Source organism: Leucoraja erinacea, chromosome 7 (genome assembly GCF_028641065.1).
Source record: "Leucoraja erinacea ecotype New England chromosome 7, Leri_hhj_1, whole genome shotgun sequence".
Taxonomy (NCBI): Eukaryota; Metazoa; Chordata; class Chondrichthyes; order Rajiformes; family Rajidae; genus Leucoraja; species Leucoraja erinaceus.
In genome coordinates this window covers 22,980,597-22,999,843 of record NC_073383.1, presented here as the reverse complement: position 1 = coordinate 22,999,843, position 19,247 = coordinate 22,980,597, and the positions used below count along the sequence as shown (strand labels likewise).

At 41.4% G+C, this 19,247-nt stretch overlaps 2 protein-coding genes across 2 annotated transcripts in view; one reads left to right on the top strand and one right to left on the bottom strand.

The window, feature by feature from the left end:
* The window catches only part of cir1 (corepressor interacting with RBPJ, CIR1), a 22,446-nt gene extending 21,069 nt beyond the window's left edge, over positions 1 to 1,377 (bottom strand). Inside the window, exon 1 of the mRNA XM_055637955.1 lies at positions 1,168 to 1,377. Within this exon, the coding sequence (XP_055493930.1) occupies positions 1,168 to 1,239 (72 nt within the window). The 5' untranslated portion in view covers positions 1,240 to 1,377. The remainder of the gene's footprint in view (positions 1 to 1,167) is intronic.
* On the top strand, positions 1,369 to 19,247 carry scrn3 (secernin 3). Its single transcript, XM_055637954.1, has 8 exons — positions 1,369 to 1,509; positions 3,902 to 4,076; positions 6,196 to 6,377; positions 10,537 to 10,736; positions 11,828 to 12,034; positions 13,653 to 13,815; positions 17,581 to 17,761; positions 18,927 to 19,247. The coding sequence occupies exons 2-8, from the start codon at positions 3,903 to 3,905 to the stop codon at positions 19,083 to 19,085; spliced, it is 1,266 nt and encodes a 421-aa protein (XP_055493929.1). The 5' UTR covers positions 1,369 to 1,509; position 3,902; the 3' UTR covers positions 19,086 to 19,247.

The following is a 19,247-nucleotide window of genomic DNA, read 5'->3' as shown; positions in this document are numbered from 1 at the left end:
GAATTGAGGACAACTTGTGTCTCTGCAGATTTAGGAGTTTTGAGGTGATTAATGAGAACAACTGTACATTATGTCAGAGATGCCACAATAGGGACGGGAAATTGATAATTTGTGAGGCTCTGCGAATGTAAACACAGGCTAGTGGACAGCAATTTAGGTTGAGGGTTGTTATTGTCATCTGTACCGAGGTACAGTGAAAAGCTTACTTTTGCATGCTATCCAATCAAATCAGATAATACATACATAAATACAATAAAGTCAAACTCAAGTAAAATAGGTAGGACAAAAAGGGACGACACAGAATGTAGAAAATATGCCGTAGAAATTTGGTGTACTACTTCCAGAAGCAGAACACTGGAGTGGTGAATCGCGCAATACCTTAGCATTTGTAAAACTACAGAATGGCCTAATTCAAGGTAAAACACAACAGGCCAGGAACGAATGGACAAGCGACATTTCGATTCGGGACCTTTCAACCATTCCTCCATCCCCGCCATACACTTTAATAGTCCAAGTTTCTCAAAATTACTACGTGAATACAGTAAATGTTTGTATTTGAACACATAAATCTGTCAAGGCCCATTGCCGTGTGTAAACAGATAAGGTTGTGTGCGAGGCGGGGGACCTTCTTTCCTCCGCCCGGCCACTCACTCACACAACGGGCTGGAAGCAGACGGCGCTTCTCCGGGGCCCAGCGGCCCAGCCCCCGGCCCCCGGCCCAACAGACCCCGGCCCCCGGCCCACGGCCCACAGCCCAACAGCCCCCGGCCCACGGCACAACAGCCCCCGGCCCAGCGGCCCAGCCCCCGGCCCCCAGCCCACAGCCCCCGGCCCAACGGCCCCCGGCCCCAGACCCCAGCCCCCGGCCCAACAGACCCCGGCCCACGGCCTACGGCCCAACAGCCCCCGGCCCACAGCCCACAGCCCAGCCCACAGACCCCGGCCCCCAGCCCCCAGCCCCCAGCCCCCGGCCCACCAGCCCCCCCGGCAGCCCCCGGCCCCCGGCCTACAGACCCCGGCCCAACAGACCCCCGCCCACAGCCCAACAGACCCCGGCCCAACAGACCCCGGCCCCCGGCCCACACAGCCCAACAGACCCCGGCCCAACAGACCCCGGCCCACAGCCCCCGGCCCACGGCCCAGCCCGCCTCCCACTCGCCCGCTTACCTTCTTGATGTTGGATTTGGAAGCCGGATGGAAATCCTTCTTGCACATGAAGTTGGCGAACGACTTCCCCATGGCTGACAAGAGCTGCTTCCCGACCGAGAGGAGCGGTTGGGAGCCTCTATAATGTTTGGCTGGGAGCGGGGTCGGGGTCGGGTTCCCTGCCGAGCCGGACGTTGAGACTACAAATCCCAGCCGCCCGCGGGGTGGGGGTCAGGATCACCGCCGGGTCGGGGCGGGGCGGGCCGGGCCGGGGCACAAGGCAGGTCGTCCTGTTGAAGCAAGGGCTGCTGATCAACAACATGGGAGCTTAACCCAGCGCAGCCGACACATCATTGACAGCAGGTAAGCCGAAAGGAAACGTTTCCAACTAAAGCATTAGCTTTAACCCATATGTGTTACAAAACCCGAATTTCAATTGTTGGTTCTCTTGGACTGTGATTCAGCAGAGAGGTGGTTTAACTAGTTCCCAATTCTATTAATTTGACAGTCCCGGAAATGAATCAACAAGAATGACAAGTTTGACAGGAGTGTCTTGAAATCAAAGATACTGAAATATTCTTCACATACCTGGATGTACAAGCTAAAAACATACACCCAGGTTAAAATAGCCCTGTAGTGTTAAAGTTACTTCTGGAATTATAAAATCCAATAGCACAGAGCACAATCCGTCTTTTTAACTATTTCAGTGTAAAAAAACCCAACTGAATTGTTACTTCCCGACCCTGTTATTTTTTCAATTGTATGTGGTGACCCAGCTAGAATAATTTCGGCTTCAACGACCTGGGTTCAATCCTGATCTCAAGAGACAAACACATAAAACAGAACACAAGAACATGCCCTTCGGCTCACAATGTATGTGATATACATGACTATAAGACCAACTCGTATGTGCCTGCACATAATCCATATCCTCCCATTCCTTGCAAATCCGTGTTTAAATGTGTGTATGCATTTGGGGAAAAGAAAAATAAAATAGCAAAGAAGCCCTACTGGGCATGGAACTCACTTATCAGGAGGAACTTTCAGAATTCCATTAAAAAATGAAAATACAAATAAGGTTAAGTGTGGGGCCCTTGCAGGCAAGACATGAAAAATATGGAAATGATGGAGGAATTAAAAATACTATGCATTGGTCTCCCCAAATGAAGGCACATAAACCCTGCCTGACATATGAACTCGCAGCTAAGAGCCCCATATTATCTTCTTGCCTCTTCCAGCAGCTCATGCTGTCTCCTTGCATTATTTTGTTATTTGAATGCTGAAAGGTTGCTCTACGAAAAGGCATGGGGCATATTTTAAATAGGTACCGCCTGTCATTTCGTACAACTGATGATGGAAGTGATTACGTAGGTGTACCTGAGGAGAATGAGGAGTAATTGTTCGGAGGTAATTGCAGAAGGGGATTTGGTTCTGAAGAATTAATAGAATTCAGTTCTTCAACCCCCAACAATATTTATATTGGCAATTGAAATATATAAAAAAGGAGATGGTTCACAGGTTATGACCACAATTTTTCAATCTTTAAATATGCACTTGACTATTAAATTGCAACGTAGTGAATATAATAACCATATTCAAGAAAGATAATCCATTCACTATGCATTGATTTGTGTAACATCAATTGTGGGCAAACGTAACATTTGCAAGTTAAGCAAAGGAAAGGAATTTGAAGTATACAGCTAAACTTGGAGTTATCTTCATAAACCAAATAAGTATTTACTTTCTTAATTGATCCTTACCACTGAGGGGCATTGGCCTCAGTGATGTGAGATTTTACTCTGAGAGTGTACTTCCTTTTCACGTGAAGTACTTTTCTGCCAATCCAATTTGTAATTGTTTTTGCCCTCAACTGTATGCATCACATGGATTTTAATTTAGGCTAGTTTATTTTTAAATAATTATTTAAGGTTTTTGAAATATCAACTTAAATCGTGGGATAAATTTACCAAATAATCTTGAATTTCTTATCTCTTTATTCTCTTCATTTTCAGACAACATTTCTGATACAACCCCCCCCCCCCCTCCTCGCCTGTATTAATCTATCACTTGCCAAGCTTTGTCCTGCCCCTTCTCTTCCTGCTCTCTTCCTCCCCCCCAGTCTGAAGAAGGGTCCTAACCCAAAAAGTCACCTATCCATGTTCCCCAGAGATAATGCCTGACCTTGCTGAGTTACTTCAGCACTTTGTATGATTTTTTGAGATTTAGGAGATGTTGGTTGGACTGTTAAGTTCCAAATGGGCAGTGTTGGCGTTGAATACATAGTGATAGGCATCACAGTCTGCTTACTATTTATATTTCTAGTAGGGTTCGGAACAACACACTGCTTTTTCCAATATCGTGTCCAGTACAACTCAGTTATAAATTTAGGTGCGTTCATCATTTGCCACGTTGGAAGCAATTCAGAACTCATAGTATCCAAAATAAATGGTACTGAGCTGAATTTCACAGCCAAATTGTGAATGAATAAAGTAGCCAGTTGTTGGAGTGTTCCTCCATTAGTGTTCACTGCTGGGTTATTTTAAAGTTTGACCTGTTGTTTTTTTCTGCAGAAAATTACTCTGGGAATGATACATCGCATTCAAATGATAGGAATCCCATGTATCATATCAATGAAGAATTTTGGTGTGAATTCAGAACTAGAATTTATTCTTTCACTGGAAACAAAATCTTTGGGTTGTTTTTTCGCATTTAACAACACACATCTACTTGTTATTTTTATCTTTTACTTCTCCAGTATGGGTTTCAGAAACAAATGTCCTCCAAAGTCTTGTGACACATTCGTGGCTTTGCCTCCAGCAACAATCGATAATCTGATCATTTTTGGAAAAAACTCAGACAGGCCTTCGGATGAAGTCCAGGAAGTTGTTTTCTTCTCTGCAGCAACTTATCAACCAGGAGATAAGGTGGAGGTAAGAGTATCCTATCCTATACATTTTGGATTCAGTATTAGGTCAATGACTAAGTAAAGCAATAATTGCATTTATTAAAATAAAGTAGTATGGATGTTAAGGGATTAATAAAACATACGTCGATTTCTCACTTTACAGAATGTCACCAAATTATGTTCAGGAACAGTTATTTGGCCTCAGCAACACAGGTCCACCACTGATTTTCTGGCAACTGGTAGTCCGGCATCTCCTTTAATCTGGACAAAATTACGAGAGTGCACTTGAACCCCCCCCCCCCTCCCCCTCTCACTGATCAGCATCAGTGGTGCTAAATTGGAAGTGGTCAAGAGATTCAAGTTCCTTGGTATAAATATCACCAACAACTGGTCCTGGACCAACCACATGAATGAATCAATTCATTCATTCATTTATTAATAAGTTTATTGGCCAAGTATTCACATACAAGGAATTTGCCTTGGTGCTCTGCCTGCAAGTGACAACATGGCATACAATGACAGTTAGGAATGACATATAAAACATTAAACATTAATAATAAAACATTATCGATTAAACATGTGAATTAAATAAAATACCAGAGCAAAAGGAGGCTACAGATTTTTGGTTATTGAGTAGAGCTACTACTCGTGGGGAAGAAAGCTGTTTTTATATCTGGCTGTGGCAGCTTTGAGAGTCCGGAATCGCCTTCTAGAGTGAAGTGATTCAAAGAGTATGTGGCCAGGGTGAGAGGGGTCAGAGATGATCTTACATTGAAGCCACCATTAAAAATAAAGCACACTAATACCTCTACTTTCTCAGGAGACTTAAGAAAGTTTGACATGTCTCGAATAACTTTTACTAACCTCTGCATTAGCACCATATAAAGTATATAGATTGGTTTTGGAACAGCTCTGCCGAAGACCTTAAGATATTGCAGAGAGTTATAGATGTAGTCCAGTCCATCACACAGACCAGCTTCCCTACTATGGGCTCCATCCACAACATGCTGTCACAGGAAAGCAACCAACATAATCAAAGACCTTTCTCATCCCCCTCGTCTCCCCTTACCTGTTGGGCAGAAGATACAAATCTTGAAAGCATTTACCACCAAATTTTGGAACAGCTTCTTTCCTGCTGCTATCAGACTACTGAATGGTCTTCCCATAAGATAGAGGGGGGGGGGGGGGGGGGGGGGGGGGGAGGGGTATAGTCCCAATTTTCCAACCTACCTCAATGCAGATCTTGTATTTTTTCTCTGACTGTAATGCTATACTGTAATACTATATTCAGCACTCTGACTTTTTGCACTTTACACCACCGGTTGTATTTGTGTATGGCTCGATTGTACTCCTGTATAGTATGATTTGATTTGACAGACAGGCAAACAAAAGCTATTCACTGCACCTTTAGTACATGTGACAATAATAAACCAATATCAATATTTCTAGTGTACATTATCCATAGTTGCAGTGTTGTTCAGGACCACCTTCATTGTGACACAATCTTCTTTGTATTACTCCAAACCGAAGCAGGAACTCAGCAGGTCAGGCGGGATCTGTGGAGATTTCCCACATGACCTACTGAGTTGCTCCAGCAGTTTTTTGCTTAAGATTCTAGCATCTGCAGTCTCTTGTGACTCCATTATATTTATCCAACATTATTTAAATCTTAGCCAGTTTTAATAACTTCTAAATTTCAGAATCCAGCATCAACTTGCTAACTCTTAACATGATGAACTTTCTCAATTTTCCCTCTGAATTGAACTGAGCAGAATTGCCTTTTGCGTGACCATACACTGGAGCTTTATGCAAAAACTTGGTATGCATTTGAATACTGCAGAGTGTAAATATATTTGGGTTTGTTGAAAATGATGCTCACAGAGAATGATGCTCACATATTGCATTCACATATTACACAAAGGTTTTATGGATCACCCTCTTTTCTGTCCAACTTTAAAATGTAGATATCATTGGACTGAATTCTTTGAACAAATCTTTCACAAGAATTAAAACGCTTCATGCTTAAGTAAAATATCAAAATGCTATCAGCATGGAAAATGATACATCAATAAGATGGTCTACTTCATAAGTTGTACTGAGAGGATTTGAGAGGATTTAATATCATGCCACCCTTTACTTTTCAGTGCACGTATCTAACGATTGATCAGGCTGAAAAGACACATGCTGTTGTTCTTAGTCGTCCTTCCTGGTTATGGGGAGCTGAAATGGGTTCTAATGAACATGGCGTATGCATCGGCAATGAGGCAGTCTGGGGAAAAGAAGAAGAAGATAGCAAAGAAGCCCTACTGGGAATGGATTTAGTAAGGTATGACTGACTTTACCACAATTTGAATTAATCTTTGCAGAGAAGGTGACAATTTATATACTCACTATAATGCTTTCCTGTTGTTGTTAATCGAGTATTTCCTTTTATCTGTCAGCAGGGTTTAAATTATTCATCAATTTTGCTTCTGCTGAACATCCCAAGGTCCTCCCCGCTATGTGATAGTGGTGCAGTTGCTTACCCCAGAGCTTACACATGTAGCTCCAAGATGATTAATGCTTCAATGCCATTTCCCAAAGAACCACACAACATAATGTTGAGCCACAAAGCCAAAGATGCTTTCTTCCACTTGACCTAGTGCAACATTACCATCTTCCCCAGTGGCTGCAGCCAAATTGCCAATTGATACAGAAGACACAAGTGCCGGAGTAACTCATGAACTTGTAACTAAAAACATAGATAAGAGACGTTTCGATTCGGGACCCTTCTTCAGACACCTATCCATGTTCTTAAGAGATGCTGCCTGCCACACTGAGTTACTCCAGCACTTTGTGTCTTCTTTTGTAAAACAGCACCTGTAGTTCCTTGCTTCTGCCAATTGTTACATTTGTTTTAGTGGAGATGCGAGTAGACACTGATGAGAAGAAGTGATCTTGGAACACCTGTAATACTTAAAATATAATTGTATTGATTTTAATACACCTTCACCTTAGACAAAATCGGGCATGGATTATGGACCAAATATAACAGGTCCATTTGATTTCCATGTAAAGGCATTGGTTTTACATATCAAAAACGAATGTGCCTTCAAGTCTGGTCCTGGTGATTTCTGCAAGTACTTCTACATGTGGCAATATTTGTAAGCATTCAAGTGAAAGGTATGGACATTTTAATATTCTGTTTCCTTCACTCATTATGCTCAAGACAACATAGTAGTTTCCACGTTGTCTATCTCAAACAAACTTAAACCTGACTGACATATAACATGAATAGGATAGGATACCATACTGTGGGGCTGATAGGTATCCACTGATTAACATTTTAGGCAATGTGCATCTCTGAGAAACAGTAAAAATCATACCATCAGATCATTATAGATAACTTGTTTGGTGTAATATCAGGAAATGCTTGAGAGTATCGCATAGAGCAAAGGCTATGGGACCAGACAACATGCCAGTTACTGGAGTCGAAACTAGTTCCCTGGAACTAGCCAAACTCTAGCTAAGCTAAAGTTATAACAGTAAAGTTATAACATTGTCATCTACCCAAAAATTATTCAGGTTTGGGGTAGTGACTCTTCTTCAGACTCAACACCCATCGTCACTCATCGTTTTTTCCAGAGATGCTGCCTGACCCGCTGCATTACTCTAGTACTTTGTGTCTATCTTTGATATAAACCAGCATCTGCAGTTCTTTGTTTCTACTGATTATTGTCTCAGTCAGTCTACTCTCAATTATCAACAAACTGATGTAATCGACAGTTACTATCAAGCAACATTTAATCACCAATAATCTGCCATAAAAGACCAGTGTAGAGGTTACCAAATCCACTTGGCTTTAGACTTCTTAACAGCCGTCCAAACATTGGCCAAAGAAGTCGAGGAGATGCAAGAGTGACTGCCATTGACAGCATGGCATAATTCGATTCGGAGCGGCATTGTGGTGCCCTGATTAAAGGGAAAGCTCCAATAATTGGAGTCAGGTTTTGCAGAAAGGAAGTTGGTTGTGGTTGGAGATCAATCATCCCAATGTTAGGACATCATTGCAAGAGTTCCTCAAAGTTGTGTCCTTCTTCCAACTGTTCTCATGCAATTCATCAATGAACTACTTTCTGTGATAAAGCCAGTAAACGGGATGTTCACCAATGATTGCACAATGTTCAAATCCATTCTTAGTCCCTGAGCAAATGAAGTTCATGTCTGCAGGCAGTGACATTCAAACAAAATTCAAGCATGAGCTAATACATGGCAAGTAATATTTGCACCCTAAAATTGGCAAGCAGTGATATTCTTCAAGAGAGTCTGTCAAACTACCATGCCTTGATTTCAGTAGCATTGCTATCAATGAGTACCCCACTGTCAATATTCTTCACATCACTATTGACATGAAATTCAGCTTGACCTGTAAGAGCAGGTCAGAGATTAAGTATACTGTAACTCCAAAGCCTTTCTGATGTCTACAACGCACAAAACCAGGAATGTTGTCTAGATAAGTGCGGCTCCAGCATACCTCAATTTTGGACACCAACAATGAGAAAGCAGGCTGCTTGCTTTGTATTACATTCACCATGCTAAATATAAACAGCACAGGGTGCTGTAGTGTGTACCATTTACAAAATGTATCAATTATTTATCTAGGCTACTCCAACAGCATCTGCAAAACTCACATCTATTACTTCGAAGGTAGACAAAAATGCTGGAGAAAAATCAGCGGGTGAGGCAGCATCTATGGATCGAAGGAATAGGTGACGTTTTGGGTCAAGACCCTTCTTCAGACTGATGTCGGGGGGTGGGCGGGAAAAAGAAAGGAAGAGGCAGAGGCAGTAGGCTGTGGGAGAGCAGGGAAGGGGAGGGGGAGGGGAAGGAGGGAGAAAGCAAGGACACCTGGAAAGACTGCTTGAATCCTTGGGTGGAGTCAAGGGGTAGAGGTAAAGTGGCAAGTGTATCATTTCCAGCGATTGCAAGGGAAAGTACCAGGGGAGGGGGTGGTTTGGGTGGGAAGGAATGAATTAACCAGGGAGTTACGGAGGGAATGGTCTCTGCGGAAAGCAGAAAGAGGAGGAGATGGGAAGATGTGGCCAGTGGTGGAATCCCTTTGGAGGTGGCCTTGCCGCTTTAGATTCAAGATTCAAGAGAGTTTATTGTCATGTGTCCCAGATAGGACAATGAAATTCTTAAGGGCCTGTCCCACCAGCATGCGATTGCACGCATCTAGCGCGACCAAACGGAAGTGGAGTTCGCGCTGAGTTTGCGGTAAGTACGCACAAAGTTCGCGCTGACATAATTTACGTCAAACTCACCAATCAGCTGGGCAGGCCGACTGAATTTGGACGTCGCACGGCGTCGGGCGGTGACGTCATCGCGCAACGGCACGCTGGGCGGTGATGTCATCGCGCAACGCCACACGTTAGGCGTACGCCGTCGAGACACGGAATTTTCGAACTGCAAGGTTGTTGGAGCCCCACGCGATGTCGGGACCAGCCCCGCACAACTCCAGACGCCTCCACCGATCGAAGTGGGACCGGCCCCACGAGGCCATACGCCTCAAGCGACCACGTTTGGTCGCGCTAGACGCATGCAATCGCATGCTGGTGGGACAGGCCCTTTACTTTGCTTCAGCACAACAATATAGTAGCCATGAATACAGAACTCACCCGCTGAGTTTCTCCAAATTTTCCTTATGTGGCTAAAGCATTGGAAATTGCCTTCTCTCCTACAGAATTGCCTACATCAACCATTTTGATCTATGCAGCCTTGGATTTCCAACTCTCCTTTCTTATCCAAAGCCCTTACATAAGTTGATGCCTTCCAAATCAATGCCAATCATTCTTGGAATTCCACATTTGAATTGCTCCAATTTCCACTTTTCTCAGTACCAAAGTGGCCCCTGCCAAAGTCACAAATACCATCCTGTGAGACAAAGGGTCAATTGAATTAATTTGCAAAAACTATCATATTTCCTTATATCACTTTAGAAATGTATGCACTGCTTTTTGACCATACTCGGTAAAATTAACTTGACGAGAAGGGGGTCATAATAAAGAAACAGTAAGAGTAATTTATTAAAGCTTATAGAAGTAATTCAGTATAACACTACACTTCATCATGTTTATGCACATGATAATACATCTGCATTCTGCACTCTGTAACTATCTATTGTACTAAAGTTTGAACTGATTGTATCTATGTATGGTATATCTGATCTGTTTGGATAGTATGCAAAACAAACCTTTTCATTGTACCTCAGTACATGTAACAACAATAAACCTAAACATTTTAAAATATGTCATTTTTATTTGTTAGAACCAGCAAAACAAATTGTGTTTTTGTTTGTACCATGCTGCTTGAACTTAACCTAATATCAGGGAGATGATAACATATAGGTGAACTTGTTAACTTGTAGACCGGTTTGAATCTTGGTAATTATAAGCACAATTTTCTTTTGGAAATACTTATTAAAAAAATTCTATACACTCTCCTAGACTTGGGCTGGAACGGTCTGAAACAGCAGAGAAGGCAGTCGATGTTCTCACCAATCTGCTGGAGAAGTACGGACAGGGTGGAAATTGCATGGAAGATAAAGTTACATTTACATATTACAACAGCTTTCTGATTGCTGACAGGAAAGAAGCATGGATATTAGAGACTATTGGTAAATACTGGGCAGCAGAAAAAGTTGCAGGTATATAAAGCTATTATATATATCAATGGATATAATTATTTGTTTTTGAAAAGAAAACGGGAATAGTGACAATTAATGAATTATGTTCAGATACAGCAGACATTTTAATACAATATTTAGGTGATATAAGTTGTATGTATCAGAATTTTTTGAATAAAATAGCTTGTTAAACAGTAAGGACAAAATCCTGAAATATTGAGGGCAGAGGCATTTAGTTAATAATCATACCGAAAATGTGAACCAGAGTTTGCCTCATGTTGAAATAACGTCTTGAAATAGCAGGTTCATTTCTTTGTCCAGACTGGCCTTCTTTAGTTGCTTTTATTCTCACTATTTCGATGTAGTCACCCTCATTCCCAGCCTTTTATCACTTCCCAGACATTTTGATTTCATCATGTTGAAACCTCAACCTGTGGATTCTTAACATCTTGTCAACTTCTTTTTTTCTTATCCTGAAACTTATTACTAACATCCAGTCATTTTTCCAAATAGGGTTGAAACTTCAAATTAAGGTTGGGATTGTTGTAGCGGGGATTGGTGAGGTGGGGATTTAAAATGATTAGGTACATGCAGAGAGTTAAATCATAATCTTCAAATGCATCCAGAAACTTCCAGGCTTTTGAAAAAATTAAAATCCTTATTGTGGGAACAATGGGCAAAATGTTTTTATTTGTCCCTGTCCACTGCTGGTAGCAAGTCATAGAGGTATAGGTTAGTCTCGTAATTTCACGATTTGACCATTCTTAATGCTTTAAACCACATATTAATGAGTGCCAATCCAATGGACTGGGACATGGTAAAGAACATCTCTCTTCAGTTTTTTGCTGCTGCCAGAATATTGAAAGGAAGCAGAAAAACCCTCAAAGATGTAAAGGCAATAAATTCAAATTTGCAAATATTGTTGACATTTTAGTAGTATTATTATCGTGATTACTTGGCCAAAAGTAATTTTTATGAAATAATCCTCTGAAACACACACATATTTGTTTGGCTGTTCATTTATTATAAAATGAAAACATTAATTATTTATAGCAAATAATGGTTAAATACAAAAATGTGATAGTCTTACATTTTTTTGTTGCTGTGTTCAGAAGGGGTACGGAATATTTCCAATCAGCTTTCCATAACAACAAAGATCAATAAGGAACACCCAGACCTGAGAAGTTATGCAAAAGAACGAGGCTGGTGGGATGGAAAAACAGAGTTCAATTTCACTGCTGCGTATTCCTATCAGGACCCTTCTAATGAATTGGATAATCGATATTGTGCTGGCCTCCAGCTTCTGAATAAGCATAAAGGTAATTAAAACAAGAGGATTAACTTTGAAATTGGTCTCTTACACATAGAATAATTAATTAATTTCTCTGAATAAGCTATCTTTAAATATTATTAAAGAGAACATAGGTTTCTTAGTCAGAATGCAAAACTGTTTCTAACTAAAGACATTTCAAACCTTATTTTACAAATACAGAATTGAAAAAGATAGAATTTAGTTTGTCATGAAATGGGCTAATTTTGTCTTTTAATATCAATCTTACCTTTCTATGATGAGTTTACTTTGTAAGTTTTACACTAGTTTTTTCCCCATTTATGAGATTTGCATATGAACTTTGTAAAGCATTTATTTCAGCAAAGGTTTGTGTTAAAGGGATTGGTTTTCCTAGGATCACTGCATTATTTTGCAGTAATCACAAGAATATTAATAATAATGCCGGCAAGTAAAGGCTTTCAGCTATAAACAATGGATTTCCAGGACAAGGGGTCACAGCTTAAGGATAAGGGGGAAATCCTTTAAAACCGAGATGAGAAGAACTTTTTTCACACAGAGAGTGGTGAATCTCTGGAACTCTCTGCCACAGAGGGTAGTTGAGGCCAGTTCATTGGCTATATTTAAGAGGGAGTTAGATGTGGCCCTTGTGGCTAAGGGGATTAGGGGGTATGGAGAGAAGGCAGGTACGGGATACTGAGTTGGATGATCAGCCATGATCATATTGAATGGCGGTGCAGGCTCGAAGGGCCGAATGGCCTACTCCTGCACCATGTTTCTATGTTTATGGGGTTTTTAGAAGGACCTTTTACAAATTAGTAGTAAAATTATTTTTAATCTCTTCAGAAACCAGAATATTGTCAGAGATAATTGAAAACCAGAAAGGAACAAATGTTAATAATTGGACAGAGTAGGAGGACAGGATACAGAGATGTTGTGCTCTCAGTTGAACCAAGGTGTAATTGAGCTATACCATGCAACCATAAGATGGATTCAATAACACTACAGGTGTTTTCCTGGTCTGTTGCATCTGTTCTGATTCTGAGGTGCCTTTATTTCCAGACAGTGGGAAAATGGCTTTATAAGTTTTATGTACTGTAAAATCAGCTGAAAGCGGTAACAGATTTGTAGAACCTTCATAAGATTTTAGATAATCATAAAATATCATGCAGCAGTTTTTATTGAATGGTAACCTCTAGGTGAAAAGATGCAAGTTTGAGTTTCATATTACTTCATTAGAATAACTAAAGCAAACTGAGCTGGAAAACCCTGCCAACTGTAAGCTGCCTGCACTTGCTACCGAACCACCAAATTTTCCTTTTGCAGATCCCCAGTTTAATTTGCTGCTAAATATTGCCCCAATCCTGTCTGGAAGACCTGCCCAGTTTGTTACCTACCTTGTACGAGTCAGTCCAGTGACTCATAGTGATGGAACAAGCGCGCACATAAAACCTATAAAAATATCTTTGATAGCTGTGCTCCAAACCCATCCCCAGCTTCGTCAGTTGCCAAAGATGTCAAAATATTAAGTGTTTCTGATTGAAATGATGAAATGCCAATGTTCTGCACAGAGAACTGCTTCTGCCTTTTTTTTTTTTGATTTAAAAAAAAATTGCAACTATTTTACATTAGGTTCATGTTTACAACAGGACATATTAGTGTTGAAACCATGATGGAAATTCTCCGGGACAAAGAAAGTGATATTAACATGGAAGGTGGCTTCACGACTACAGGAAGCATGGCTTCCATTCTTCCAATGGACACCAGTCTCCATTGCATTCATTTCTTAACAGCTACTCCCTATCCTGAGAGGTAACAGAAAAAGTGTTTGATCAATTGTTCAGATGTTTCATTTTGTTTTATCCTATATTTTACTGCCGATCGTTAGCTGACAATGAATTGAAGTCATTTTATATAGAAACTGTTCAATACAAAAACAATTTAAAAATCAAATCAATATAACCTATTGACAAAACAGATTAAAATAAAGCATTTCAGAGGATGCAGCAGAATGGGAGCAAACATGAGGAGGAATCATTCAAGAGGCCAGTGGGTAAAAATAGGTATAATGGGAGCAAAAAGAGAGAACCTAAGGGGAAACATTGTAAAACTCAACAACCAAAATTGTAGGTGAACCAGCAACAGTCAGAGAGCAGAGCTGAAAAAGCCAGATGAATAATCTAATGAGATTCCAACAGGTAAAAACAGGAGAACAGAAGATCATAACCGATAAAAGTAGAAAGTGCTAAAGTGGCCTGAAATCTAAAGATAATTCAATTTAATGTAGTTTTCCTTGTTTGATATTGATACATATCAATTCTGATGTATTTTGTTAATTATGATACTATTTTGGCATTTTAGTCTTTTGTAAGTTGCTCAATATTTTTTGGTCAACTGGACCAACTGGGACCTGTTGGGTCCCTGTCACACGGGAGGCCTGGTCCCCCAATGCAACCCGTTCCACAACGCAATATTCCACCACTCACCCGTTCCCCCATATTCCAGCACTCGCCCTGGCATATCCCCAGCACTGCCTCTCCCTCCTCTTGCTTCGAGGACTTTAAAAAAATAATGTAATTGCCCTCTCCCTCTCCTGTTGAGCTAAATATTTGCTGGAAGGACTGAGTGTTGCTCGATTACAACTTTGTTGCAAGCTGAGCCAGCAAGGATTTGGATCCCAATAGCAATTGCCCCCTCCCCCTCCTGTTCAGGTAAAAGCTTGGTGGAAGGACTAACTTTGTATGCAACAAGGATTTAGCCGTTAAATTCTTTAAAAAAAGAGAGAGATAGATGACAAGACTTTTCGTCCCTGTCACACGGGAGGCCTGGTCCTTCAACGCAATATTGCACCACTAACCCTTAGCCTCAACGGGAGACGTGGTCCTCCAACTCAACCCGTTCCAGATTCCAGCACTCCCCTGCCTCCCCCAGCACTGTACTTAAACAAAAAAATCTATTGCACTTCCCCAATTGCAATACCATTTCACCCTCCCCCTGCTGTCCTGCCAGGAGCTGGAGTAAATGTTGTGTGATTGCAACATTGTTGCAAATGTCAGGTGGAGGACTGTGATATCCCATTCAGGTGAAAAATTGGTGGAAGTGAGTGAGTGGGCTGCGAAATGTGGAGAGAGACAGAAGCGGCTTCTGACTGGAAATCCACAGCTGGAATGAACGGCCGGACGGACGGGAATGAGAGGGGCAGGGCTTCACGAGCTGCGCTGACAATGAGGAGAACCTCCTTCAGTACGTGAGCGAACAAAGATCCTATAGCGGAGCTGAGCTGCAGAATCTTTGTTCTGCAGAACTTTCTCGATCTTTCTGCGCCTTTTGAAGGGGGGTTGGGTGGGCTAACGTACCTCGTGGAAAACTGCGCATGCGCGTTGACAGCAGCTGCATTATTCCAGGAGGGGGGGGGGGGGGCACGAGGAAAGGCATTGTGAGGTCAGCAGCTGGGCAATCTTAATTTTTTTTTAATGTCAGTTTGGTGATAAATTTTAGTAAATATCTCGGGAAATAATGGACCAAATTTATAGAGGATTGGATTTTTGAAATCATAAGGACAATTTCTAGCAGAAGATGTAAAAATTTCACTGTTATTGTAACGTCAGCAGCTGGGCAGCGGTCAGATTAAAAAAAAAATGATATGATAGATAACTTAGGCAACTGTATCAAATATTTTTGCAGTCAGGGTTTCCATGGATCATGCTAAATTACTGAGACTGCTATTGAAAAAACCTCAACATTGCAGTATATTTAGAAGAGAGAAACTAGGAGGTAGATTGATGATACTTCTTAAAGGTTTCATAATGACAAAAACAGCATCCTTCTGAATGGTGATTAAATATAATAAAGAATCAATTATATTAACAATCTATAATCCACCTAAACAGTGGAAAAGAGGGGAAGGTAGAAAAAGCAGACAATTTTAATGAAATGAGTGGGAAAAAAACAAACTACTAATTAGCCATGCCAAAATATGTGAAAACATGGGTACAGAGATATGTGAATAGGATAAATAAATGGATTTCCAACAATGTGTACAGGGTGCACACGCACACACCTATAAAGGAAGAATTTTGCAATTAGACCCGATAATGGCAAATGAACTGATGCAGCATCATCTACAAAAGTTCAGGTGAATGATCAGTGTATCTGTGCAAGGACATTCATACAGTTCTCACTCATTCATTTAGTTTTCTGGAACATTTTGGTTTGTCTTATTGACCAGGCTGGCTCACTGCAGTAACATTATATTTTACCTCTGCAATTTCATGGCCAAAAATTGGCTTAGTGCCAAGTTACTAAGTGTTTCAGTGCAAGTGGTGACTCACGATGTTGAATTTATTGTATACTAGACCAAGTGCAGACCCGTTGGGTCTGCTCCCCCATCGCAGCCGTTCCCTACCCGTAGCCCCCACGGGAGACGTGGTCCTCCAACTCAAGCCGCTCAGGAATCACCAGTGCAGCTGTTTTTAAATGGCGTCTTTGAGGCGAGATGCGGGCGCCAGCAGCCGTTATGGTCGCTGGCCAGCAGGAGGCGACAAAATAAGTGAGTGGGGGGGAGGAGATGGATTTTATTAAAAATGTGTACATAAACACGAAGAAATTTAATGAGTGGATACTTGGAATGAAAAGTGAAATCTCTACCAAAATGGAAAAAAACTCGGCGTTTCTCGGTCTGACGTTGGCGTAGCAACCAATCAAATGCTGGCAGCCACAAGTCAGGCAGAAACACACACACACACACAGCCAGCCGGCAGCCACAGAGTTTTAATATTATACTAGACCAAGTGCAGACCCGTTGGGTCTGCTCCCCCAATGGTGTGATCCCCCAACCCAATATTCCACCATGCACCCGTCTCCTCCAACGGAACTGAACCCGTTCCCAAATGTAAGATTCCAGCACTCCCCTGCCTCCCTCAGCAGTGGATTAAAAAAAAAATCCAATTTCACCTCCCCTGCCTGCTGCAGCAGTTCCAATTGCAATACCAATTGGCCCTCCCCCTCCTGTTGAAGCACTTGCTGTGATATCCCATTGAGGTGAAAAGTTCAGAGTGTTCCTGTCTTGCAACTTTGTTTTGAAGTGTGTTGGAAGCTGATAGGAAGGAGCAGCGAATCAAAAGGAAGAAAGGCAGCCGGCAGCGGACGGACGGCAGGCGGCAGCCACAGACTTTTATATAATAATAGATTAACATTCTATGCAGTTACTCAAAGAACACTAAACATTTATGGTCATTGTCATAATGTCACAATGTCATAATTCTCAATGCATGGTGCCTTGTTTCATCAAGCTGCCTGTAATTTCTGTCCTACCTTTTGCTCACTGCCACAGATAACATTTTCTGAGTAACCACCAGATGTCATTGCTGTCGCATCACTTTTTCAATGCTCACAGATTGATGATGACAACACCAAGTAGGAAATAAACCATGAACGATAATACATTTAGTTAAGAGTTGATGTTATGCTGTAAATTAAATATAAATTAAGTAATACTATTTTTGTTGTTGTTAATTACTAGTAAAAATAGTTGCAAAAGTTGTGATTTACAAAACATTCTGGTCTGTCTTTTCTTAGGTCAGTTTTCAAACCGTTTATCTTTGTTCAAAATATGAGGCAGTTTTTACAGACAAGTTCACCTTCATTTGGTCCTGATGATCCAGTGAAAAAGACCCCGCGGTTCCAAAGTAAACCGGACAGAAGACATGTACTCTACAAGAAGCATGAAGTGGCGGCTGAGTACATGGGCTCAAAAAGGGTACTCACAATATCTTAATACCTATTAAATAGAACAGAGTGAATTGCCATAAATCTGTGCGATTAATTTATTGGTAAATTATTCTGTTTTTACATTTTTATCATGTGAGTCGCATATACTGTCATAGCTTAACAAAAATAATGCATTGGCTTTGAAAGACACAAAGTGCTGGAGTAACAGTGGGACAGGTGGCATCTCTGGAGAACATGATGGGTGACGTTTCAGGTCGGGACCCATCTTCAGACTGCAATGGATAAGTAACTTTTCAATAGTTCAAAAGTGCTTTATTTTACGTCGGGAACCTTTTTCAGACTTTCTACAGAGATGCTGCCTAACTCCAGCACTTTTCGTCTTATTTTGTAAACCAGCATCTGCAGTTACTTGTGTCCTCATTACAGTGCCTTTGTCCTGGCTTAGTGCCTCTGTTCCCAGCCCCACCCATGTTGTGAGGGAAGAGTTGAAGGGAGGGAGAGGAAACAGTGATAAGGGGTTGGGTGGAGAGAAAGTAAGCAATCAAAATACTCCTTGTTAAACTCCAAAATACTCTGTTCCCCACAGCAGTTGTAGGTTGCACCTTGTGAGTCCAGTTTGTGGTGGGACAGCCAAAATGGATGTTATACAAATGGTGATGTTATTGTGTGCTTCCAGTACGAGGAAGTTTCAGATGGATTGCCTGGGGCTATTTCCCATTGGACAGAGTTTCATCTCCAATACCACACCCTCTGATACTCCAAACACTATTCCTCACCTTCCTTCATCAGCATTATGAATCCGGAATGGTACCATTCGGCGCAGCCGTTTTGGCGCCGCCATTTCAGCGCCTCCGTTTCGGGGTGTTAGAGATAGGGTTAGGGTATGGGTTAGGGTTAGGGTTAGCGTGCCACAGCGGTGGGCCAGTGGAAACCAATTTCCAAACTTGTTAACATAAAGCTGATCTCACTTGCAATATCCTTGGCATAGGAACTTCTTGCAGAGGGTGATGCATCTCTGGAATTCACTATCCCGAAGTATTGTGACGCATGGAATACTTTTATTTATCTGGAGGTATTTACAGAGGTTAGGGTTATGATGAGTACAGATATTATAAACGGAGGCGCCGAAATAGCGGCGCCGAAAAGTACCCGACCCTTATGAATCACCTCTTGACATTTATTTCAATCTCCAGACTAAAGGGTCTAAGATGCTCCAAGGAATAAAAGAACTGGAGAAGAAGCAACTTGAAACTGCAGAGGATGTCCTACAGAATGGAATACCAGATACAACACAAGTTGTTCACATCTTCCCCGATTGTGTAGCTGCGGAAATAGCAATTTATGATGTGTGATTAGCCAATCCTGTTGCATATTTCTGGTTTGAATATACTTGTTGGCACGAAAATGTGATAAATAATGAAGAACCTACCATATAAATTATCAAATTATGCAATAATATCCAATAATTTGTTACACAAAGGATAAAAATAAAACAATTTGTATATTTCCCAGTA